Source organism: Chinchilla lanigera, unplaced genomic scaffold (genome assembly GCF_000276665.1).
Source record: "Chinchilla lanigera isolate Chin_1 unplaced genomic scaffold, ChiLan1.0 scaffold00066, whole genome shotgun sequence".
Taxonomy (NCBI): domain Eukaryota; kingdom Metazoa; phylum Chordata; class Mammalia; order Rodentia; family Chinchillidae; genus Chinchilla; species Chinchilla lanigera.
This window is the reverse complement of record NW_004955467.1, coordinates 7,831,441-7,857,754: the sequence shown is the minus strand read 5'-3', so window position 1 is coordinate 7,857,754 and position 26,314 is coordinate 7,831,441. Positions and strand designations below refer to the sequence as shown.

General features: G+C 50.6%; 1 protein-coding gene across 1 annotated transcript in view; it reads left to right on the top strand.

The window, feature by feature from the left end:
• Positions 1–26,314, top strand: part of Ntn1 (netrin 1) — a gene marked incomplete in the record, with an annotated part of 196,423 nt that overhangs the window by 133,843 nt on the left and 36,266 nt on the right. The window contains 2 exon segments of the mRNA XM_005399748.2: positions 8,761–8,910; positions 12,754–12,807. Coding sequence (XP_005399805.2) covers positions 8,761–8,910; positions 12,754–12,807 — 204 coding nt within the window.

Below are 26,314 nucleotides of genomic sequence, written 5' to 3'. Positions count from 1 at the left end.
AAAAAAAAAAAAGGAAAAAAAGTGGGAAAAAAAAGTTTCCCCTATGGCAAGACATTTCTTCAAAGCCTCAGTTTTCTCTTCTAGAAATGGAAATAATGACATTCTCTCTTCCTGCTAGGGGTACTGCAGATTAAATGACATGCCATAGCTGTAGCCTGACACATAGCTACACTCCATACTTATTAATATTGATGATTACTTGTACAAATCAAGGAAGAAAGAAACGCAGAGTCCTCCGTGATTGTCAGCGTACACATAACAGGAAATGAATCCTTTGGCTCTTTGCTTGCCGAAGTTCTTTTCATGAGCAGTGGTGCTTGGGAGAACTGGCCCCCCTCTCTCAAAGGGCTCAGCCCCTATGTAGACTTTGTGGTTGATTCCCACAGGAATGGGTGGGGCTCCAGGGATTTGTCCTAATGCCATTGCACACTCTCCATAAAAGGTTTACACGCTTTGGGAGCAGAGATGACGAATGAGTTGAATGGCAGAGATGTGCCCAGCAGCTGCTTACGGAGACCCCGCGTGGAGAGGTGGGGTTGCCTGAGCGTGGTGTAGTGGGGATCTGAAAGTGCTACTCCGAAAGACAAGGTGGCTTCGGAGGGGCTCTGTGACCACACTGGGGTGTGCAGCTGATCCAGGCCTGGGCTGGTCCTCCCATTCTGCCACACAGGCCGAGATGTTCCTGTTCTGCTGGCCCCTGTCCTCCCATACCAGGCCTGTGCATGCAGACACACACACACACACACACACACACACACACGCTTGCACACTCTGGGAACCACTCTTAGGACCTCTGCTCCCCCCTCAGCTGTGGAACAGGTGCAAGAAGACTATAGTTAACTAGATCATGCAGGGTCAAATAACCAGTTTGGGATTACGGGGCTCCCCTCCCCTTGCACTTCCTGCTGTCTGCACCTTGATCTGAAAGTGGCAGGGGAAAGGCGAAGCCAGGCAACTTGAAACATTTATGCTTTTGTGCCTTGTTAGCAACTGCTGGGGGAAAGGAAAGCAGGGCTTGGGAGGAGGTTGACATGGACAGCTGAAGTGAAGATGGGGGATTATCTGTGGATTTCAGCAATCCTCATTCCCTTATTAGCATGGAGAATTTCAGAGTGGAGAGCGCTGTCTTGTTGAGGTTGCTGATGACCTAGGATGTGAGGGGATTATCATTCCCGTGTGCCTCCTCATTCTTTCCTCCAGATGCACAGGGAGAGTGAAATGGCCTTTCACATGGAGAAGGCCCCCAGCTGGCCCTGAGTTATGCTCAGATCAGTAATGAGATTCTTCATCGATGCTTTGTGTTTTCTGAGTACCTACTATGTGTCTGGCACTAGAGTGGCCATGGTGATGAGGACTGACTTGGTCCCTTGGAGTCTGCTTCCTGGTGGGAAGTTGTCAGTAATAAAGAAGAAAAAAGATAATTATAGAATGTGATGAACGCTGTGGAGGAAATAAGCAGTAGAAAGGGAAAGTAGCTGGGGGAAGCTGCTCTGCAAGCTGACTGGGGGTGGGATCTGAGGGCAGGATTGGGGAGGTCATGTCTGGGGTAGGAGAAGGCAGCCAGAAGGAAGTGTCACACAGTCCCAGTCTGGGAGCAGCAGAGGGCTTGGTGGGCCTTGGTCAGGAGGGAGATATGGGTGCCTCTGACTACCATTTTGCACTAGGCCCTGCCTCCTGAAGGCCTTAAAACATTTTGCAGAAGGAGTGCAGGGGAGGGTGGTCATTAGAGTGTGGAGGGGAGGAGGATCGCCCTCTAAGCCCCTGAGAGAAAGACTTGAAGGACAGGGATGACCTGGCAGGTCTGTCTGGCTTTCCTTTGAAGAAGACCCTTCTATAAGACAAGCCATAGGTACAGAGAAAATACGTGTGTATTCCATATCCTACAAAGGACGTGAATCCAGGGTATGTAAAGAACTTTCAAGACTTTACAAGAAAGTAAATAGCCCAATTAATAATGGGCAAAATACTTGATTAGACACTTCTACAAAGATGGACAGATGGCAAATAAATGCACGAAACATCAGTAGTCACCAGGGAAATGCAAATTAAAACCACAATGGGATGCCACTCATTGAAAATAAAGCACACTAACAATTCCAAGTGCTTGGCAGAGACCGGGAACAATTGGAAGTCTCGCACACTACTGGTGGGAATTCTAAATGGCACAGAACAATGGGAACGACGGTTTGGCAATTTCTCACACAGTTAAACATAGCCTTGTAATAGTGCCCGGCAATCCCACTCCTAGGTATTTACCCGAGAGAAATGAGAACTTGTGTTCATGTAAACACTGGTACAGGGATATTTTAAAGGCCTTATTCCTAATTGCCCCAAATTGGAAACCATCTAAGTGTGCTTCAGTGGTTGAGCGCCTAAACAAATGGGTTCATCCACACCAAGAGATACTACTCAGAAATGAAGATGGACTGTTGATTCACACCACAGCAAGGACGACTTTCAAGTGTGTTTGGCTAAATGACAAAGGTCAGTCTCTACAGACTGCCTATGAGACAACCTCAGTTGTATTTAGAAACATTGTAAATATTCTACAATCCCAGGAGAAGATATCTTACAAAAGATGACCCAAGAGGGGCAGAGGATGGGTCGGTGGTGGCCTGGAGTAGGAGTGGGGGCTGGCTCCAAAGGAGGCACGGAAGGGAACTCTTGGGAGGGCTGGGCTATCCTGAGTCCTGATCGTTGTGATGGTTACAAGAGTCTATCCATGATAAAACTCATAGAAGCTCATACCCAAATGCAGTAAATTAAAGAAATGTAATAATAATAAGAAACTCCTTCCCTAGGGCTCTGCTGTGGTTTAGACATGGCTTGTGTCTGTCCCTCAGAGGTTTGTGTCCTGGAAGCTTGGTCCCCAGTGTGGAAATGTTGGAAGGCGGTAAAACCTTTCAGAGGTGGGCCTAGTGCAAGAGGATAAGGTCTGGGGCATCATCCTGGGGAGGGATTCGCGTAGTTCTCATGAGGTCATGGTTCCTGCGAGAATGTGGCTGGGGGTGGGGTTCAGCCCTGGGTTCAATGCTTAGCACCAAAACACGAGAAAACAAAGAGTGAGCCTAGTTCTCGAATCTCTCTGGCTTCTTATCTGGCCGTGTGACCTCTTCTCTATGTATTTGTTTTCCTTTCTGCTTCTCCACTGTCTTATGGCACAGCCAAGGGGGCCCTCATGAGAGGGCGGATCATGACTCAGGATAGCCCAGCCCTCCCAAGAGTTCCCTTCCATGCCTCCTTTGGAGGTAGCCCCCACTCCTACTCTGGGCCAGCACTGACCTGTCCTCTGCCCCTCTCAGGTCACCTGACAGATGTGGCTGCCCAGTCTTGGATTTTCAGCCTCCAAAACTGTGAGCTACATAACACTCTTTTCTTTATAAAGTTCCTAGCCTCAGGGATTTTGTTATAGCAACAGAAAATGGCAGATACAGGCTTTCAGATACTACCTTTGGGCCTACTTGTTTCCATTGCTCCCAGCTGTGAGTTCACTTAGAAGGCCTTTTCCCAGGGCAGCATCCACTGCCCCTTCCCCAGCCCTGCAGAGCCCCCACCACATTGTGCTGCTTGTCCTATGTGTTACCTGCACCCTGACATTAGGCCCCTTCATTCCAGTTGCCCTGACAGCCTTGGGTAGCTCTTGTGTGCCTCTTCTCTTGATTGTCCACCCTTCACATCTTCTTTTGGGAAGTGAAAGAACAGGAGCCCAGACACCTTTTGTGCCTAACATGTGTCCTCTCTCCTGTACTGCCTTTTGCTCCTGTTTTCTTGGAAGACACTGGCTCTCTCTGTCTCCGTGGACCCGACCTCCTGTGCTGAGCTGGTCCCAATCCCCCTCTTGCCTGTTCTCTGAAGCAGCCAGAGATCAGCTGGCCTTCCCGGCAGGGCCATTGCATACCTTTCTTTCTTTGTGGATAGCATTAAGTATAAAGCCTGTGCTTACTCCAAGCAGAGAATACATGCCCTTAACCCAGGTGGGCTGTGGCACATGCAGCCCTTGGGCTGCCTTGATGAGCTTCAGGCCTCAGAGGCTCATGTGTTTTCCTGACTGGCTCTGTGATCAGGCATCCTGGGGGAGGATGGTGAGGGCCCCATGTTTACTGATCAAGCAGTGTCCTAGGGTATGGGACCTGGTGACTTTTCTGCCTAAGACATTCCTCTACACCTTAAAGGCCTTGAGAGTCCTTGAGAGGGAGTTTTCTATGGACTTTGGTTGGTAAGGGTGTTTCTAGCACCTGCTATTTGAGCACTTTCTTTTTCTAGGACTGGAGCAGAGGATACCCCTTGCACTCTGGTTGGGCAAAGATGGGGTCACCACCCTGGCAGAAGTTCTTATTGCAGGCCTCACACTGTGACCTACAGATGATCCTGGGACCCAGCAGTACTTCCTGCCCCAGGCCTTTGTTGCCTCACCTTTTGGAAGTATCCCTCGTGCTGACAGTCTATGAGCTGGTATCAGAGCTGGAAGGGACTCCAGAGGTCACGTGTGCTCCGACAGCTGCTGTGGCAGCTTGCTGAGGTCTTGAGGTCCTCAGTGGCATGTTGAAGAGGAGGTCGCCCTCCCCCAGCAAATGTGGTGACTTCCCTAGGGGAGCTGGGGCTGATGGGGTGAGTGGCAGGGCAGGGTGGCCTTTGGAGGGCTGAGGGAAGATGGTGCTCGCCTGAGGCCTCACACAGGTGTCATAGCTGGAGCTACCAGAACAAAGTGCACAGACCAGGTGACTTACACCCCCATTTCTGGAGGCTAGAAGTCCAAGGTCATGGTGTCAGCTGTGAGGGTCCAGCTGATGGAGGCTGCAGCCCTTCAGGGATCCAGGACTGGAGTATCAGAGGCAGAAGCAAAAGACTTGTGCTGCTCAGGTGTGGGAAGCCAGGGACTGTGTTCTGGCCGAGCTTGCCCAGGGCTCCTGTAAGTCCCTGGATAACCTACTGTTCATGGACGACTGACTTTTATCAGCAAGAAGCATCTGGCACAGTGCTGGCTAAGGAAGGGTGGCTCCCTGCCCCAGGCCAGGACACTGCGGTGAACAGCGGCCCTAGTGTTTGAGCTCCAAAGGTGCTGGTTGCTGCCGTGGTTCCCTTGGAGCCAGTGTGGACATGAGGTGACTGTTGTGAGAGTATCGACCTCTCTGTGTTTGCAGATGAGCCACCTGGTGTCAAGAGGGAGGAAGGCACTAGCCTAAGATTGCAGGCCAGGCAGGGCCAGGCCTGGCTCTCCTGTTACACACCCCAAACCATTTGGGTCCCCAGAGCTGTCTGTCCCTGTCTGATGGCCCAGTGCGGGGACAGCCTGAGATCTTGGCCTCACTGGGAGGCTCTGCCATGCACAGCTTTTGTGGGAAACCCAATCTTGCTGCTTTCTCAGGGACTGGGCTTCCTTCTGGTCTCACCTTTCTCTTTATGGAAAAAAAAGCTCCGGTAGATTGTTTCCTGTAACCAGGTGCTGCCTGCCCCATGCAATGGGGATGAACTTCTTTCTGAAAGAAGTGGCCGACTTCCAGGGAAATGGGAGTCACCAGGCGGGCTTCCTGTGGTGGAGGATGTTCTGACCCAGACCACAGGCTCAGAAAAATTAGGGAGGCTCTCTTTTCACCCACCTCCCCAGAACCACCCCGAAGGCAAAGCTTTTCATTTGCCTCACTCCCACAGTCTCCCCATCTCGTTCCACCCCTACTCCCCACGCGGTGCCACTGCCCGTGGTTATTCCACATGAATCTGTCCACTGTGTGTCTGAGTCTGTGTCTGTGTGGGTCTGAGTTGGTCTGGGTGTGCATCTGTAGGGGTCTATTTTGTATCTGAGTTTGTGTGAGAAAGGAAAAGGGAATCTGTGTTTCTGGGGACATGCGCGAGTCCGTGTATCTGTGTGTGTATACATTTCTGGGTGAGGAACCACACAGGACCTTTTGGCTGGTATTCTTAGCCAGCCCCTGAGGCTCCTTGGGAGGCCAGGCCCAGGGCTGTCACAGCAGCGTCACTGAGCTGTTGTGGAATTCCAGGAGATAATGCCTAGGAGTGCGCATGTGCTGAGGAGGTTGGCAGGGGTGTGGATGGTCCTAGTATTGATGGAGGGATGCTCTGCCAGAGGCAGGTTGAAACCTGGTGATGGTCACATTGTCCTGCAGCCTTTGGAACCCTGATGCCTCCGCTTCCTAGAACAACAATTTGCTGGTGTAGAAACCTAAATCATCCTCCTGCCTCAGTTAGATGAGATAAATGGGACAGAACCTTTGCAGAATACTGGGAGAAAGTTTGGAAAGCCAGCAGTAAGCATCTACTCCCAATCAATCAAAAGATGGACCCTTAGGAAGTGTAGGCTGCACAAAGCGGATGCAAAAGGCCCTACCATCACCAAGGATGCCCTGGGCTCTGGCAGACCTCAGCTGGTGCCTGAACGTCCAGCAGTGTGCCAGTTTAGGCAGCAGAGCACATTACCAGCTGTGCAGGGTTATAGGGAGGACAGTGCATATTCATGTCCACTCTCTACCCGGAGTCCACACTGGGCCAGCTCCTGATGAGAAAAAGATGACCTGGACTGACGCTAGTGTCTGTGTGTGACTTGGCTTAGAAACTTCAGCGACCAAGCAACCTTTTGTGACCCCCTTAGCCAAGTCCAAGGATCTAGATGTTACTGGCACACGGCTGTATTCCATCAGCACCCAGGAGAGGAGGTCTTGGCATAAGCTTTAGGATTACCAGCAGTCTTGTGGAGCAAGCCAAGGGAGGTCAGCTGGCACAGCCCCTGGAGTCCCCCTCTGCCTGGTGCCCTAGCCCATGTCAGGGCTTTAGGGACTGTGGAATGCTGGGCTGTAGCCCTCTGCATTCGCACAGCCAGCTTAGAGATGTGCCCATAACGGGGCGGATTAAAGAGGCCGTAGGGAAAGTCCAAAGGCCCCTCCAACATTCTCTTCCCTGGCATCATCATCCTAGCATGCTCCTGGATCATCCAAGTCAAGTCTTTTCTTATCACTGAGTTCTAAAACAAGCCAGAGGGTACAAATTGAATTTAGGGTAGACTTAAGAAGACAATATCCTAACAAAAGGCATTATTCTTACCTACAGGGGACAAGGTTGAAGAGTCCTGTCACCTTTCCTAGGTCCTGTAGTGTAGGAGCCAGCAAGCAGGTGGTCTGCTAGGCCCTGCCCTCCTCTGTACCCACAGGGCACCCTCAGCCCAGACCCTTTCTCCAGCGCTCCCAGAGGGGTTTGTGTGTCCAGCCACAACTGCAAGAAACAGTTCCTGGCATTCTTCTCCTTCTGCTTCTTCCTTCTCTCTTCTCCTCCTAATTTTGTCTCGGACTGAGGCTGCTGGGAGAGGCCACATTTTCATGTGCAGCCTCTGGCCCTCATGCTGAGCTGGGCTCACTGGGGAACTTCCGCTTTGGCTCTTTTAGGATTCTGTTCTCACTTATTTTCCTGGATATTTTTGTCTCCTTTGGGGCCAGAAACACATAGCAGCGTGTGGCACCAATTGAAATGGCTGCAGGATGCCTTGCTGTAGGCAACCCCTACCCTCTCTTGGCTTTCCTGGGGCAAGGGGACAGGCAAAACATTTATCTCCTTTCCCACCTCTCGCTGCTCTGCTGCCTGGTTCAGATGGGTGGGATTTAGCAGAGCTCCTGGTGTCCCCTGTGTGCTGGGATAGCTGTTCTTGCGCACGGCATTATGGTATGGGTGGAGACATCCTCCCATAGTGCTCTTGCTGCTTCATTACTAGAAATAGATCCTTAGACCACAGCCAGGGGCCCCCAGGGTGCAGCAGCACAGGGCGGTCTAGCCAGCTGTCACCCCTTGCAGAATCAGGAGTAGGGGCATGGGCTGTGTTCTTTGGTGCCATCTCCTCTGGCCTGAGAATCAGGGGCCTCATTTCACCTCCAGCCTGGTCACTGCTTTCTTGTGAGGCCCAAGTGGTTTCTGTACCTCTCCAGCTTTTGTTTGCACATTTAATCAGAGTTTTAACTAAATTATCACTGTGACCCTTTCTAGTGCTACAGTGTATGGGGTTTTGTGGACACCACGCTTCCAGGCAGGTGGGGGCAGCAAGCCCTAGGAGTCTCTTCCCTGTGCCTTTCTCTAAGCTGTAGACCCTCTGGGCTTCAGCAGGCCCCAGGCCCCACTCCTCCACTCAGAGAGCCTGAAAAGCAGTCCAGGGCCCCAGAGTGGGCTGAGGGCAGAGAGTAAAAGCACAAGAACTTCCTAAGGGATAGTACCTCCCAATTCTGATGCCGCCACTCATACATGACAAGGGCTATAGCTGGGGCATGCTGACACACGCCTGTAATCCCGGCACTGGGAAGGCTGAGGTAGGAAGATCACCGAGAGTTCGAGGCCAGCCTGGGCTACATAAATGAGTTCAAGGCCAGGCTGCACTACAGAGTGAGACCTTGTCTCCGAAGGGGAGGAAAAAAACAAAAACCAAACGAACATGACAAGGGCTGTGGGCTCTTGCTGTCTATTAGTGGTAGGGGAAGTTGTGGGGATTTAACCCAGGGCCTCATGCATACTAAGCACAGTACCATTGTGCTGTACCCCAGACCTCTGAAAACATGTTTGGTCATTGGCCCTCCTCCTGCTCATGTAGATCCATTTTGATTTCCACTTTTCACCCCCCAGGTATGCAGGCAGCCAGCCTCAGAGCTTCTGGACCATGCGTGAGCTTGGCCAGGCCTGCCCTTATCCCTAGGGTGGGGTTCATGGGGCGCCCCTTTGTGCGCAGGGACTCCGCCCATCTGCTCTTACCATCTTCTTGTGTGACCTTCACAGCCTGTGATTGCCACCCCGTTGGTGCTGCTGGCAAGACCTGCAACCAGACCACCGGCCAGTGTCCCTGCAAGGATGGGGTGACGGGCATCACCTGCAACCGCTGCGCCAAGGGCTACCAGCAGAGCCGCTCGCCCATCGCGCCCTGCATCAGTACGTGTGGACCCTGCTCTCAGCTTTGGATTGGGCGGAGGGATTGGGCCCTGTGGGATGGCTGGTTCCTGGTATTGAGTTGTTCTGTTGCTTAATGCCTCGTGCTCAGGGAGACCTCAAGCTTGGGGTAGGGGGAAGCGTCCTGGCGGAGCAGCTGGAGGCTCAGCAGAGCCAGCTTATACATGGCCCTTTGTCCTTACCGATAGTGCATCTGGCCCCAGGGGAAAGCAAGCCCTTTTCCCAGCACAGGTCCTGTTCTCACATTCCACCTTGACCCCAGATGTGGGGTGGCTGCTGTGGCTGCAGGAATCCTAACATTTCCCTGCCTTGGTGCGTTGAGAATGGAAAGAACTGAAATCCCAGGGCCTTTGAGAAGAGCTGAGCTGGGCTCCCATGCACAGCGCCCGAGGCCCTCGTGAAGGGTGATTGTCACCCTGGGGCAGTGGTGGCAAACCTACAACACGTGTGCCACAGAGGGCTGTTTGCAGCATTGGAAGCTCTCAAAGTTTCACCACCACGGCCCTAGGGGCTCTAGGGACCTTGTTGGACCAGAGTTTCCATGGAGAGGGGCCGAGCAGGAAGGCAGAATCACCCCGAGGCCTTGGCGCAGAGGGTTTCAGTGTTTTACGCCTGGTAGGCTTGCGCTGCTTCCTAGCAGAGGATCAGCGCGGGTTAGAAAGCCTCGCCTCACTGCACGTTGGCTCAACCTTGCTCTGGTCCTGAGCCTTGCTGCTTCCTTGTGCAGGGCTGATCAAGCCAAGAAAGGAGGGCGGCAGGAGGAGGAGAGTGAATCCCAGCAAACAAGGCGAGATCCCATGAACGAAGTCTGGTTTTCAGGAGAGCAAGGCTGGCAGATCTGGCCCAGGAAACTGGCTGCTGCCTGCTTTTGCGTGGCTCAGTAGTTTGTACCTTTTTTAATGGTTGAAACAGAAATCAAAGGAAGAATAGTATTTCATGACGCATAAAAAATTATGTGAAATACAAAGCTCAGTGTCCAGAAATAAAGTTTTATTGGAATGGAGCTGCACACCTCCCCCCTCCCATTTACACGCTTTCTGTGGCTGCTTTTGTGCTGTTAACAGCAAAATCGAGTAACTGCAGCAGAGACTGCGTGGCCCACAGAGCCCTGAAGTATTTACTGCTTGGCCCTTTTCAGAGGAAGTCAGTCAACCCCTACTTCAGAGAGTCTCTGTCTCTGAGTTCTGGGTGGGCTTCAGTGCCTGTTAAGTTATGAGAGACTGGGAACAACCTGAGTCAGAGGGCCAGCCCCCGGGGGCCACGGTGTGGAGGGGACTCCCTCATCCCAGCAGCAGCCTCAGGGTCCTTGGGCGTTTTGGGCCCTGCACACACCCTTTCCCCCAGCACATGGGTGCCTCAGAAGCTGCACACCTCATCTACCCTGGAGGAGGGGCCTGCACTTCCAGAACAGGTTGGCTGTGTTAGTGCCAGCAACCACTGACCAGTTTCTGAATCAAGGGACGTCTCCAGCCGATAGCCACATGGGTCCTGACAAAGTCCAGGCCTCAGGAATGGAGCTGGATGTCTGCCCTGCGATAAGCAGGTTGAAATGGGCGGTTGAGTGGTAAGTGCTCGCCTAGCCTGCCCAAGGCCCTGGGTTCAGTCTTAGCAACACCTTAAAAAAACAAAACTAAACTAAACTGCCAGACACAATGATACACCCTTGTAATTCCAGCATTCTGGAGGCTGAGGCAAGAGGACCTGGGCTTGAACTGGCTAGTGACTTAGCAAGAACTTGTCTCAAAAAAGTTTTTTAAAAGGTCTGGGAATGTAGCTCAGTGTAAAGGCCTTGGGTTCAATCCCCAGTTCTGGAAAGAAGAAAGGAAGGAAAAATGGAATGAAGGAAGAAAGGAAGGAGGGAGGGAGGGAAGAAAAGAAGGAAGAAAGGAAGGAGGGAAAGAAGGAAGAAGAGAGGAAAGGAGGGAGAAGAAGGGAGGGAGGGAGGGATTGAAAGATTTTTACAATCCCAGTTGCAGAATTTGTAAAATCTTTTCTTCTGTCCATTTAAAAAGCTGCTAAGTAAATATTTTTAGGAAACTGGGAGGAAATCTGGGGTTATGAAAATATAGAGAAGAAGCAAAGTCTGCCTGTTTCTTTTCCTGGTACTGGGCGGGACCCCAGGGCCTTATCTTAAGGCCGTCCTTGTGCATGCTGGAGCCACACTTCCGCCCAAGGTCTTCTTTTTTTGTATTTTTTGGTTTTTTTTTGGCTTTTTGAGATAGGGTCTTGCTATGTAGTTGAGGTTGACCTCAAACTCATGGTGCTTCTCCTGCCTTGGCCTACTGAGTACTGGGATTACAGACATGTACTACCGGGCCTGACTGCTAGGTCTTTCTTTTAAAGCTGTTAGAAGCTGTCAGATTGCTCAGAAATGGCTGGAACCAACATTTCCAATTCCCCAAGTGGAAAAACCAAGTTTAAGACCAGAGCTGACCTTTCAGAATCAGAAATGGAGCCCTTGGGCGATGGGAACACCTGCCTTCCCACATGCTCTGTACTTCCCCCTTCCTCCCACACAGGGTGGGCAGCCGGCCATGAGCATGCCCAACTAGAAGTCTCAAGACTCTGGAGCCTACCCTGCAAGGGCCATGAGCTTTGGCTAAGGGCTCTGCTTTGTCACATCTTAGAGAGCCCTGGATCCTCCATGTGCAATCAAGAGCCAGGCCTGTTTGTAGTAGTGAGGCTGGATCACCAGTGGGACTCCCTGGCCATTGGCCCAGCCCTGTTTGTGAACTTACAGGATCGGCCAGGCCATGCAGATGTGGCCCGCAGAGTGTTTCCGGTGGGACCATATGCCTTCTGAGGGCTCAGAAAGGCCTGGTACAGGGACCCCAGCTTCCTAATGAGCTGCCGTGCCATGGCACTATGGCTTGTTGCTGATGAAATCGTCCGAGAGTAAGATGTGCTTCTACACTGAGGGATGTGTCCTCCAGCCCTTTTTCAAAAGGCACACAGCCTGCTTCCTCAGGGGGCTCTGATTTGCCCCCAACCTGAGTCTTCCTTCCCTATCCTCTCGGTCCTAGTGGATCTGGAATCAGGGATCAGAGAGAATTCTTAGCCCAAAGATGATGGCTACCACTGGTGGAACTGGAGGTCACTACCAGGGGAAGTGAGCCCTTTACCTGAAGGGACTTCTGACCCATGGTTTGGCCTTGTTCAGAAAGAAGCCCGGCTCTGATGCCCAGCAGCTGAATTGATGAACAGTGGTGGAACCTCTTCACCTTTTGAGAGTACAGGGTCAGGTCCAGGAAACAATAGGAACTAATTGCTATTCTAGATAGATAGAGAATAATCAAAAGCAAGTGCTTTTACAGGCCCTTTGATCTCCAGTAGCCTCATCCCATCCTGCCCATAGGAGCCAAGCTGCAGCAGGGTTGGGTTGCAGCGCATCTGTGACAAACCCTGCCAGGGCACACCATACCCATTCTGAGTGCAGGTCACAGGCGAGCAGGGTCAAGGTAGCACTGTGAATGGAAAGCCTGGAGAAGACCGTCCCCACCACCCTGGTGCATAGAACTGAGGAGAACACATGGGTCAGGCCTGGGTGCAGGTTGTTCCGTCCGTGTCACCGGGTCCCCCTTTGGCAACCAGGAGCCATGACATCCCTGCCAAGTGAAGGGACAAGCAAGACAACCTGCCCAGGACTCCAGGACTCATTCACTGCTTTCTCCTTATCTTAATTTTTCTTGCGCTGTGGGGTGACCAAGGAAGAGAGGGTCCCAGAGAGGCTGGGAGGAGTCTGTGGTGGGTCATTCTCTTTGAAGGTCAAAAATAATATCTTCTTGCCTTGTTTTTCTCCTCCGGCCCGTCCTGAACCTCACAAAGAGATCCCCGTAGCACCACCAACCACTGCAGCCAGCAGCGTGGAGGAGCCCGAAGGTGAGTTGTCCCGGAGCTCCTTGTGTGTCACTTTTGCTCTGTGGAGTGGGGGTGGGGGTAGAAGACCCTGACTCCCATAAGCCCCTGGGCTTTGTGTGAGTGCTACCCTCCCCTCACCCCATACCACCCTGGAGAGGAGGGAGCCATGCGGTACTTTTTGGTGATTTTGCTTCTGAGAATAAAATAAAAGATGTTTTAACAAAGCCAAAGGGTAAGTCTCCAAAAGCCAGAGCCCTAGCGGCGAAGCTCCTTGTACTTGCTGCTGAGGTCAGAGTGCTGCCTCCTGGCCTGGCAGCATCGGGGCCTCCTTCCTATGGCAGTGCTGGGACTGAGGCTTCCTGGGCCCGGGTTCCACACTGGGGTGTTGGAATTTGAGGGCCCATGAGGTGAGGCGGGAGGAGAATCCCACCTTCTTCTTCCACGTCCAACTGAAGATGTCACGTTTCCTCCATGACAGACGTGGGCCACCAGCCACAGCCTTGTGATGTGGCCACCAGTAGCAACCATAGCTATGCTCACATCATATCATTGTTGTACAGATACCATGAAATATTTATGCTCATGATTGCTTCAAAGTTACAGCAGTTACTAGACCTACTGCTAGATCCTAATTTATAGTCATTTAAAAGAAGCACATGTCATCCCAGTACTGTGGGAACCCCAGTCAGGACAATCACAAGTTCAAGCGAAGACTAGGCTGTAATCTCCAGCTCTTTCTATTTTTTGTTTTGATACTGGGCCAAACTTGCTATCCTCCTGCCTCACCTGCCCTGGCTTCCTCTCATCTCGATCGAGATGCTCCTCAATTTGGATGGGGTTACATGCTGAAAATATGCAAAATACAAAATGCACCAAGGACACCTCATCCTCATTCAGCTGGAGCGTGCACTTCAGGGTGCTGGGTTTTCTCCCCTTGAGATCACAGGACTGATGGAACTGTGGCTCCCTGATGCTGCCCAGCATCGGGAGAGAGGATCTGACCACGTATAGCAAGCCCAGGAAAACATCCAAATTGAAAATGTGAAATACAGTTTCCACTGACTGTATATTGCTTTCACACCATCGTAAAGTCAAAACGTGTTACTTTAAACCATCATAAGTCAGGACTGTCTGTGTTTTATTTTAGCACTGAAAAACACTGAGGCAGGTTCTGCAGGCTTCCTTGGTGCAGTTTGAAAGGCTTTGCAGGGGGCCAGGGATATAGCTCAGCAGCGCAGTGCCTGCCTGGCAAGTGCAAGGTCCTGAGTTGGATTCCCGGTCTTCCCCCACCACCGAAAAAAAAAGAAAGAAAGGCTTTGCAGAGGGGACAGAGGCTGGCAGTGTGGGGTGCCCTGCACAGAGCTGCCCAGGTCCACGCTGGGCTCCTGGTTGTGGGACACGGTGGCTTCTGTGTATTGGTACTGAAGTAGGCAGAATGACAGTGACATTCGTGCCAGCCCTGGGGGTCCCTCTTCTCTCCAGATGGGACTGCGGAGGTGGGGGAGAGCTTGCAAATCCACGTGGTTGCCTCAGCTTTGGAATAAAACTATGGATATGGGGGAGAATTGGCAGCGCCCTGGGCACTTGAGAGAAAACACATTTGAGCTTGTGCGCGCGAAGCCAACGGACAGCCCGCGAGAGGAAGGACAGAAATGTGCTTCAGGGAGTGCCACGGGCCACCCTGGGGAAAGCCAAGGTAGCGGGGCCTTGAGTCGTTTGCTGGGATTCTGGTGCTTTGGGCTGAGCAACTGTGATGGGAAGGTTTGAAGGAAGCTGCATCCCAGTGTACCTGAGAGCTGGATGCTGGAGGTAAGGTGTGAGGGAGAAGGGCCTCTGTCACAGCACGGGCTGCAGCAGTGTCCCAGCGTGGTTCGTCTCTAGTAGTGCAGTTGATTTTTTTTTGAGGGGGTATACATATTCTTTTAATTAAAAATTATTTTTTCCAGTTACACAGGAGACCGAGTCATTTGAGTCCAAGAGTTCAAGGCCAGCCTGGGCAACATAGTGAGGCCCAATCTCGGGGGAAAAATTTGTTCCCTCTTGTTTATTGAGGACAAGGTAGACTTTTTTCTAGTTTTTTGTTTGTTTGTTTGAATTAAAAACTAGTGGAGGGGCTAGAAGTGTAGCTCAGTGGTTGAATGCATGCTCAGCCTGCATGAGGCGTGGAGTTCATTCCCCAGCACCATTAATCAGTAAAAATGAAATGAAGGGGGAGGCGTTTTGAAGCTGGAAGATACTTGAGTGGCATGTCCGTTCTTGGCACCACAGTGATGCCCAAGGGGACTCAGCTGCACAAGCCGTTGGCCTTACATCATGAGAGCTGCATAGGAGCGGTGTACACAGCTCACCTGAGGGCAGGATAGAGCCTTTTGCTTTTAATTATAATTACTAATGCATGTTAATTGTGCAAACTAATGGGTCACACTGCAACATTTAGGACAGAACTTATGATCTTTCTCTGTCTCCTTTCATTTTTTTTTCTACACCTAGCAATAGAATTTTGGATTCCTTATAATGTTTTTGGCTTTTTCCTTTCCAAAGCAGAAATGGGCAAGTTGGGGGTGGGGGAGCAAGAGGGAAAGAAATCCACACCCCCTGCATATCTACATAGGTACACACAGCTGGTATAAAGCATCCGAGGATCCTAGCTGTACTAGACACAATACCCCTCCTCCCCTGCCGCCTTTATTTTGCAGTGTTCAGAATCAAACCCAAGGCTAGGGAAGCACTACCAGTGGGTTATATCAGCTGCCCCAGGGAAGAGATTTCTGAGCAGTACTTTTTAACATTGCTAGCATCCTCTTTGGAAATATCTTCCTTGACAGTCCTTGGTTGGTTAATTAACTATTCTGATTCCTCTTGATTTTGTGACTGTTTATTTCCTTTCTTCTTTCTTAAACACTTACAAAGTACTTTCCTTGCAGAAGGGCTGGACAGTCGTGTTTGGGTCTTGGAGCTTTGGCCAGATCCTGTCTGGTAAAGGAGGGCCCAGAAAGCACAAGTCATCCTTGGGACCACCATTCTGGCCTTCAGGCCCTCCCGTCAGAGAGAGAGCTGAGAGCTGGAGGCCAGGTGGGGCCCCCAGAAGTAGGGCCTGGAAGTGCAGCACCTCCAAACCTGTCCACTCTTGCCGTATTTGAGCAGGGAAGGCCTCTGTGTGAAGCTGCCTGAGAAAAGCTTATTTATTTTTGCCTGCCAAACAGAAGAGAGAGAATTAATAAGCCAAGGATGTGTTCTGAAGGCTGACAGACATAACCTCACACTGAACTCATCCCCTTGAAGGGCCAGCTCACTTTGGGAATGCGCTCTACCTACTCCCTGAGCTGGCCCATGAGCTGTTATGGGCAGGATGGCCAGGAATGTGGCGTTGTGGGAGGTCTGGGACAGGGAGGCCAGGAAGGGAGAGAGGGACCCTCATTCCAAAAGGGCGACGTGCCTGAGGTTCCCCAGCACAGATCAGTTTCCTGGTTGCAGAGGCCTCAGTACCCTTTGGTTAAAAGAGGGATGCCTGTCTCCCCTCACCCTCCCTCAACTTGAGGGAAGTCCTTTACCTGGAAATGGCTGGCTTTTGTGGAGGTCACTTGGTTCACTGGAGGAGCACTGGTTTGGAGCCCGCGGATCTAGGTTGCTCCTTCCCTGGCTCAAGGTCTTGGACTGAACCGGCGTAGCCCCTGTGCTCCCAGGCTCCTCCTTGCCCTGTTTCTCTGCAGCAGGGCCGACCCTCCCCTGCATCTGGAGTCTCTTCCTCATCCACATCTGATGACCGAGTCCACCCCCAAGCCCTAGGGGAGGCCTGCGGCAAGGTGCCTGGGGGGAAATAGTTCACACCTGAGATGATTTGTAGGTTGTGCTTCTTTGCCCGGAGTAAATATTCCACCTGCGCCCTGTTTCAGGCTGCCCCGTGGAAGAGACATGCAGGGTTGGCTCTCAGAGCCCACAGGAGCCCACCCCACCCAAACTTGCTGTGGGCCTGTGCAGGAAATGGACAGAGATCCAGGGGAAGGGAGGCTGCCTCTGCTAGTCTCTGCGGTTCGAAGTGCTTGGCTGCCTTGGAGCGCAAGCTGGGCCCAGGGCTGTGGTTCAGAGTGAGGAGCCGGCCAAATCTTGGGCTCCTCCAGCTTCCCACAGGGGTCTTGCGCCCTTTCCCCAGCCCTGTTTGGGCCCCTGTCTGGTCCCCTTGCTCCAGTGGCTCCAGACTGGGGCTGAGGGTGGTTTCCAAGAGCACCTTGCACGCGCCCCTTAGGAAGCTGAGATTGAGAGCTCTGCAGGCGGCAGCTGGATCCACAGAGCCCTTTGCTCATGCCAGCAGGTGAGTTGGGGAGGGAGTAACCGTTGAGATGTCACACTGAGCGACCTCTCCACATGTCCAGCTTTTCAGCAAAGAGAATGAATTTGTACACTTGCAGCCTAGATTGTTCTCAGGTTAGCCTTCTGTCTCCCGGCATAGGGCCTACGTTGGTGGAAATGGGAATGTGCAGCATCAAGACTTGAAGTATGAGTGAGGTTTTGGTGGGCAGGACAGGAAGGAGGATAAAGCTTTGAATGGGCAGCCTGAGTTCGACTTGATCTCTTGTGGTTTCTTTCTCTGAAATGAGTAATAATAATCCTGGCTTGTAGGGTTGTTTGGGTGATTAAATGAGATGATCCACGTAAACCCTATGAGTCAGTGGGGGACCTGTTGTAAGTGTTCAACAAAAAAGAAAAAAACCACATGAGAAAGGTAAACACCACAGTGTAGTGAGGGGGGAGCCAAGCCGGCCACGTCCCTGCCAGCTTCTGCCCCAGATAGAGAGGCTTGGGTGGGGAGTTCTTGGCATAAGGACAGGTGTGGCGGGTTAGCTTGATGTAGGGTCTGTAGAGAGACCCTCAGAAGTGACGCGTCTGGCCGCCCCAGCAGGAGCACCTGAGGGAGCTGTTGGTGGCCTGGTCAGAGCTTTGGAGCTGCTAACATTAGGCCCTGAACCAAGCAGAGTTAGAGAGTAGAAACTGATCAAAGGTCAAGTCCTTGACTCACGATAGCCAAACGGTAGAAGCAGCCCAGATGTCCTTTCTGTCTCCTGTCTGGGTGGGAGCCTTTTGAAGGCTGGGGTGTTTCTTAGTTTACTCATCTCGGCCAGCGCAGGCTGAGGGGCGAGGGAAATGGCGCAAGTGCTGCGGCTTCTTCACTTTGAATGATGTCTGGAAAGTCACCCGCAGCCTCCTCTTCTTTGGAGACTTCCGAGCAGGGTGTGGTTCCTTGGGTCCCGGGGTGGGGCCACTTCAGATTCCCAGAGTAGAGAAAGGGGCCTGGGGGTCCACAGAGGACAGCTGACAGGAGGCAGGTCAGGGGCCCTGCAGCTTATACAAGGAGACTGGAGGCCGTGCACTGACCAAGGCACCAGTCTTCAAAGGATAGCGTGAGACAGGTGAGGCCATTCAGAGCTGGCCCCTCAGGTACAGGAGCAGAGAGTCGTTACGTCATCAGACGTGTGTTGGCCTGAGCTCTGACCTGACCCAGGATAGGGCATAAATGGAAGAAAAAGGAGACCACGTCTACGTGTATAACACTCACTGTGTGCTCAGTAATGTGCCAGATGCTTTATTTTGTTAGTCATGTAGTCATCTCTTCTCCCCCACATGAGGTGGGTGCTATTCTTACCTTCACTTTACATAGGAAGAAACAGAGGATCCTGGCTGAGGTCACCTGGTCTTGGAGTCTTCTAGTGGTGGTGACCGCCCCTCATTCTGACTGTCAGGTGTTACATTGTTTGGTCACTTCATGGTCCTTTTATTGTTTTTTTTTCTGCCCACGTGTGGTAACATCTTACCAGGAAAGAGGGCAAACTTGAGTGTCTGCTGGTGGTAGTGGTAAGGCCCTGAAACCAAGAAGACATGGGCCACTTAAAAGTTAGCGTGCTCCTGGGCATGGTGGCACACATCTGCAATCCCACCACTTGGGAGGCTGAGGCAGAAGGATTGTTGAGAGTTTAAGGCCAGCTTGGGCTACATAATAAGTTCAAAGCCAGCCTAGACTATGCAGTGAGACACTGTGTTTAAAACAAAACAAAAAAGCCAATGAGCTTTGCAGGTGCCATCAGGGCTGTCATGACTGTGCCAGGGTGGTGGGTCGGGCTGCCAGGACAGGGTCAGGGCATGGGAGAATAATTAGCAGAGCCCTGTCCCTTTGGTCACAAGGCGGCTGATGAGAGAGGGCATATGAATCAGCTAATACCAGAAAGTGGGTGGGCATCATAAAAACAGCACTGGCAGACAATCAGCTGCAAATTGCTAGAATAAAAGAATTCCGTGAAGTTTCCTTACAAAATTAGCAGGGGATGGCTGGTAACTTTTATGTATCACAAGTAACTAGTTACAGAAGTGTGGTGTTAAGTGAGAGGAAGCTTGCAGTGGAAGGGCTGCCCTGTAGTAAGTGCCCAGGGAATGCATCATTTTTGATAATGGAGTTAACAGTTTCAATTAGAATAAAGCAGGCATGGTAGTGCATGCCTGTAATCCCAGCACTCTGGGAAGCTGAGGCAGGATCGCCAATTGGTGTACAACCTGGGCAACTAAACAAATAAATAAGATTGTGTCTCAAAATAAAAAAGCGGAGCCCGGCGTGGTGGCGCGTGCCTGTAATCCCAGCACTCAGAAGGCTGAGGCAGGAGGATCACTGTGAGTTTGAAACCAGCCTGGGCTACAAAGTGAGCTCAAGGCCAGTCTGTACTGCATAGCGAGACCCTGTCTCAAAAAGACAAAAAATAAATAAATTAAATAAATAAATAAGGGCTGGGAATGTAAGATAAAGGCCCTGCTTTCAACCCTCAGTACCACACACATACAAATTTAAATTAGAATAACAATAAAAATATCAAGCACACAGAAATAAATGTAGCAATGAAAGTGTAGGATACATATTAAAAAGATAGACAATATTTTCCCAAGGGACACTAAAGACAGGGAAAAAATAGAAAGTCTTGCCACACACTGGAAAGGCAAGACTCAAAATTGTCAAAATCAGTTCTTCTAGAAATAATTATACATTTAGCATAATTCTGATCAACACCCTAGTTGGACAGATGATTTTAAAGATCAGTTAGAAAAATAAATGTGTAAGAATAGCCAAGAATTTTTTAAAAGATGACTAATGAAAGGTTATTTGCCCTACGAGGCACTTAAAAATGTTACTACCAACGGGATATTTAGTGTGGTAGAAGACGGACATCACTAACTCTGAGTAGAAAGTCCAGAAAGAGACTCAGACATAAACATACAGTAAATCTATGGTTGCTAACCAGTGTGGGAAATACCAGTTGGTACATCGTGCTGAGAAAACAAAATTAGCAGGGCCTGATGGCACATGCTGTAATCCCAGCACTGTGGGAGGCTGAGACAGGAGAATCATACGTTCAAGTCCAGCCTAGACAACTTAGCAAGACCCTGTCTCAAAATAAAAAAGTAAAGAGCTTGGGTTGCAGCTCAGTGTAGAGGCCCTGGGTTCAATCCCCAGTGCCAATAATAATAATGATAATTCATGAATGAGCGAAAAGATACAGTATATTGCCAAGCAACAGAAACAGGCTGTACAGCATGGAAAGGCCACTTTGACGCAGTGACTAGTTCAGAGAACATTTTGGTTAAATGTTATATATTTTTATATTTCATTATATTTTTATATTTCAGGAGTTTTCAACCAGAGGACATTTGGCACTGCCTGGAGACATTTTCAGTTGTCAGAGCTGGGGTGGGGGTTCCTACTGGCCTCTGACGGGTACAGGGATGCTGCCGATCACCCCACGTTGCATACACAGGATGGCCCCACAATGCAGAATCATCCACCCGCAGTGCTACCAGTGCCAGGCTTAGGAACTCCTTTGGGTTTGTGCAGGGTAAAGTGCATGTGTTCTCCTGAAAGAAACTACTGAGAGGTGCGGCAGCCTTTATAGACGGACCCAGCTTGTTTATGAGTTACACGTCACATTGACAAGGGTGCTGCTGAGGACTTAGGAAGTCACATGTCCCAAGCTGGCAAGCGTTTCCTGTGGGATGGGCCTAAACCTTTTGTTTGCCTGGTCCTTTATGCATGGTGAAATACAGCTCAACCCATAAAAGGAGAGCTCTCCTCAGAGTTTTCTATAAACTGGTATATTCTGGATTAATGTGCATTTTTCATTGTTAAATTTTTTATCATGAGGCATCTCAGAGAAGTAGAGAGATTAGATTGACAGTCACATTCTTATCACCTACCTTGTTTTTTTTTTTTTTTTTTTTTTGGTCTTTTTGAGACAGGGTCTCGCTATGCAGTTCAGGCTGGCTTTGAGCTCACTTTGTAGCCCAAGCTGGTCTGGAACTCTCAATGATCCTCCTGCCTCAGCCTCCCGAGTGCTGGCATTACAGGTATGTGCCACCACACCCGGCACTTATCACCTACTTTTAATAGTTCATGTTTTGCTACATTGGCTTGAACAATATTTCTTTGCTGAAAAAACTTTAAAAAAATATTTTTTTTTCTTTTTGTAGTGCTAGGGATTGAACCCAGGGCCTCAACTATGCTAGGGAAATGTTCTGTGACTGAGCTACATCCCTAGTCCTGCTGAAAAAATTTTTTGTTCTTTGTTTTGAGACAGGGCCTTGCTATGTATTTCAGGCTGGCCCAGAACTCACTATGAGGCTCAGGCTGGCCTCAAACTTGTGGTAATCCTCCTGCCTCAGCCTCCCGAGTACTGCCATGCCCAGCTATGTTGAAATATTTTTAAGGAAAAATTTAAACATCGTGACATTTTACTCTGCAAATTTTCATAACATATCTCTGAAAAATATGAGCATCTTTTCAATACCATCATTAGCCTAACGAAATTAAGAAATTCTGTAATATCACCTGATATGTAGTCCATATTCAAAAACGTCTTGGTTTCCTCCAAATGTCTTTCCCATCTGGCTTGCATCTGGGTTGCTCAGTGGTTTAATTATTAAGCCATTCTGTAAAAGTGTGATACACCAAACTGTATATTTAGAAATGCACATGGGGCCCCAGTCTTGGGCTGCTTTTGTGGATACAGTGTACCTGCAGGGACATGTGTAGTGGGGAGTGATGGCCCTGCTGTCGTCATTCACCCACAAGCCCTTCAAGAGGAGCTGGTGCCACATCCAGCTGGAGCCCAGGACCAGCATACAGTGGGGGAGGGAGTGTGTGAGCTCTGCGCTTCCCCTCCACGCAGAGAGGAGCAGGGATCAGGCCCAGGGATGATCTTACATCTTCCTGGTGGGCACCGAGGGTGTGGAAGCTAAAAGACCCTGCGCGACAGTTTAAAGTTTTTAAACCAAGGCCTTCTTTTCCTGGTGTTGAGGATTTCACACAGGATGGGCAAGTCTGCTCCCACTGAGCTTATATCCCCAGCTCCTTTTCCCAAGGTTTAACCCAGGATTTTTCAAACCCAGCACTGTGGGGTCATGACTAGAAGACCCGGCTGGCTGCTTGTGATAATCAGATGTCCCCTAGTGATACACAGCCCCTGCTGGAGACCACTGGGTTAAACTTAAGTGTCCTGACATCAGCTCAGAGAGCAAAGCAGTGAAGAGCCCAGGGGACAAGGGTCTCTTCCAGCCAGCGGAACCTGCTCACTAACCCCGGCCTGACATCAGACCAGTCCCGTAGGTATTAGGTCGAACTGTATGGAATTGCCATTCAGGGCCCCCAAATAGCAATTTGATATGGTCCAACTGCTTCTGGAAAGCCTCAGTGAATGGCTTCTCATTGCTTCTTTCTTGTTTTCTTCTGTCTGCTTCTGTGTCTTTCTCTAGATTCTGTCTCTGGTTCTGCTTTTCTCAGTCTTTTGCTTTTTCTGTCTCTGTCTTCTATACCTCCTTCCTTATTCCCCCGCTTTCCCTGGCTGCCTCTTCCCCTCCCCTTTCTTCCCATTCCTCTTTTTGGATTCTACACAAAGGGTAGGGGCAGAGGTCAGGATGGGGGTGAGCAGGGTGAGAGCTCCTCCACCCCCCTGCCCTGCTGCCAGGAGCCTTGTCACCCCAAGGAGCACAAAGGGAGCCATTAGCATTGCTGGATTCAGGACCCCATTGTTCCCTTTCCCTGGGCCTTTGCAGGTGGAGCTGCCACCAGCCTGGACGAGGATAAAGGGATGAGCTGGGAGGCGAGAGGAGCAAGTGGGGGTGGAATATTCAGTCTATCTTGGGAGCTCTTCCCACTGGAGGCTCAAGGAGATGGCTGATGGGACAAGTGACAGGTGTCAGGGATAGCAGGGTGGGAAACCCCAGCGCCCCACCCCCATGTCACACAGCTGTCATAGGGACCTTACTGGCAGAGGCTGGTGGGGGTGGGGAGGTACACGCTTCGGAGCTGGGCTGAGGCTGCAGTGGATGCAGAGCCCCCTGGTGAGGCCTGCCCAGATCTCTGCCTCAGAGCCCGCAGGATCCTTGGGAGGGCTGGGCTGGGTTGTGGGGGGAGGAGCCACACACTGTGGCCCTTGGCCCTTGTTGCGCAGTCCCTGTCACTGACAGGAGTCCCAGCAGAACCTCAACAGGCACTGTCCTGGGGTAAGTGAAGCCCTCCTCCAGCCCTGCGGGGGCTGGGCAGTAAGCCCTGCCCCTGTGGTCCTTTGATTGCTTAAATACCCCACTGGATCCAAAATTACACAAGACTTAAAGTAATAATAATACTTATAACCATCGAACCATACTTTGGGTCTTGGGGTGTTTTTCACCCCACTGCAGTGTAAGCGTCTTGCAAGCCATTACTCGGCTCTTCTGGACCAGGTCTTCTCAGCAAAGCAATGGTGACTGGCTCAGCGACTAATCATTCCCCTCCCAGCTGTCAACCTTGGGGCATCATTTGAGGCTGACTGTGGATCAATCACTCATCATGCCCTCCCTTTTCCCTCATTCTGTCCTCAGCATCTGGGCAGGGCCTGGTGGGCAGAGCCGGCCTGGTGTTCTTAGAGGAGCCAGGAATGGACCAAGGGCAGAGCTGGCCCCGGGGCCAGGCGCCTCCTTCCGGTGCCCACAGGCCTTCCCGGCTGAGAGGACCTACATGGCTTGGAGTCCAGGAGGCTGCCAGCGGCCTCCTCCCTGGCTGTACAGTGCTCAGACTGTCCTCATTCCACTGCAAGCTCCTTTGAGCAGGATGGTCATCTCGGCTGCTTTTTCCCTGGCCTGCCAAAGCTGTTGGTGTGGCCACCTGAAGTAAGTCCCCTGCCTCTGCCTCAGGCCCAGTCCGGATATGTGACCATGCAGACCATAGGCCTGGGTTTGCATCCAGCGCAGAACTTCAGTGTCAGTGAGAGCAGTGGGTTAGCATCTCAAGAGGGTAGTGCGATACTGTCCCCTTCCTGTTCCCATTTCCAGAAAGGCCAGTGGCTCCCCAGAGAAGAGTGTGACCAATGTCACATGTGCAGTTTTGTGTTCTCTACTCAAGAGTAAAGTGTACGTGAGATTGAGGAAAGGTGAAAGCCTTTTGTTTGCAGAGATCAGAAGTGATCAAGAGTCTAAAACGAACTTGCCTTGCAGAGAGGTTTGTGAGAACTGGTGGTGCCTTGGAGCTGGCGCTTCAAAACCACTTGTGTACATTTCACCTATCGTGCTGGTCTTTGAGAATGGTTGTGGCAGGATTATTCACGCTATGGAAATTGGCAGATTGTGTAAATCAAAGCTTTTTTTAATACCCCAGAGAGCTACTTGGTAAACATTTCTAATCATAGCATTGTCCAAAAGGCACTCAGGGAGTAGAGTTCTGAATCTTGATACCAGGAAGAACCTAGAGATAGGTCATCTTCTCTGCTTTCCACTTCTGACAGATGGGGCACTGAAGTCCAGTGACTTTTCCTGGCTCACAAGGGGTATTGATGGCAGAAGCAAGCTTTCCACCTAACTACAGTTCCTCCAGCAAGCCATCCTTGCAGTCAGTAGGTGGTGGAGAGAAATCAGACACAGAGACCTGAAAGAGCCCTCCTGCTGAAGGAGTATTAGAAATTCATGGGTTGTTTGGAGCAATGGGCTTTAGCAAAAACTGCTTCAAGATTTTCTTCAGGCCCAAGTTGGACTAGGCTTTAATCCCTTTCCTGCCTCTTTCCCTCCCCCACCCAAGCAGGTGGAACGTGTCTCGAATTTCCTGGCTGAGCGTTCTGTCTATCATAGGATGCCACCTTCTGCAGCCCCAGGGTTGGGGAGTACCCCTTGAGTGTCTACAACCTCCCTCAGCCCTTCACAGCTTCACAGGAACTGCCACTGTCCAGTCTTAGACCTCTGAGCAGGTGGTATCCTTTGCGGGCCAAGTGGTCCAGGGTTGTCTTGACTCTGGACGTCTTTCCTGCTCTTCTTGTTTGTGGCCAATTTATTGCTGTGGGTGGATGAAGAGGTGAAATGCCAGCCATTCATTTGGATGATTAGCGGCCCGGGTGTCTGGGTTTAGGTTCCCCAGAACCTAGCGGGGGCCAAGACAGGGACCTTTATGTGGATACTTTATTGAGGGGTGCTCCTAGGAGCAACCTGGAAGGGATAGGGGAGTAAAAGAGTGCAGGGGAGAAAGTTGAGAAAATCTGCAGCATCAGAAGAAGTTTAGACTCAGGCCCATCCCATACAGCTCTGGAGAGGCACACTGGTTCCTCAGTTCACAAACTTGATTCTTTCCATGATTCTGGTTGCAGCCTAAGTTGGATGAGAACTGAATCAACTTCCATAGTTATGGGGAAATTTGATTTCATTCTCATCCAGTTCAGTTTGTGACCAGAATCGTGGAGAGAACTGAGTTTGTGAACCAAGGTACCACCATAATCATGCCAAAGGAGTGGTTCCACTTAAAGGCAAAAGGACTGACCCATTATGCTTGCCCACATCGGTTGACCACAGGCTATGGACTGTCCCTTGGGAAGGGACCTGTGTAGCCTCCTAGATATCTGCAAGCAAAGCAATGGCCATCGGTCAGCAGTGACCCTTCAGAGAAGGCTACACGTGTGTACCAGAGGAGTTGGCATTGCGGCAGCTGGGGATGGATGTGTTGGGCCAGTATAGGGGTCAGGGCAGGACATCCCAACACTTGCTGTAATTAGCCTTCTGTATGCAAGGGTTCTACATGTGTGCACCCAATCAACTGCAGTTAAAAACTATGTAAAAGTAAATTGCATCTGTGTTGAATGCGTAGACTTTTCTTGTCACTATTCTGTAAATAATATAATACCTACATAGCATTCACATTAGGAGATACCATGTGTAGCTTTTATGCAAATACCATGCCGTTTTGAAGGAGGGACTTGAGCAGCCTCAGATTTTTACATTTGTGGAGAGTACTATAATAGGGAATTTTATTGGGATCTGGGGGCCATCTGTGGGCTTCTGTTTCATCTACTTCATAACATAGTGGTGGCAATCGTATGGCACACATGTTTTTCTTTTAAGACAAAGGGTGTTAATGTGGAGTTGTTTTTTCTAAACTAAAACCTCAATATTCAGGTCTAATTGCAGTGTTGCCTTTTGCAATAAGTAAGTGGGTTTTGGTTTGCAATTTGGGCACTCATCTCTAAAAGATTTGCTGTCACTGCTC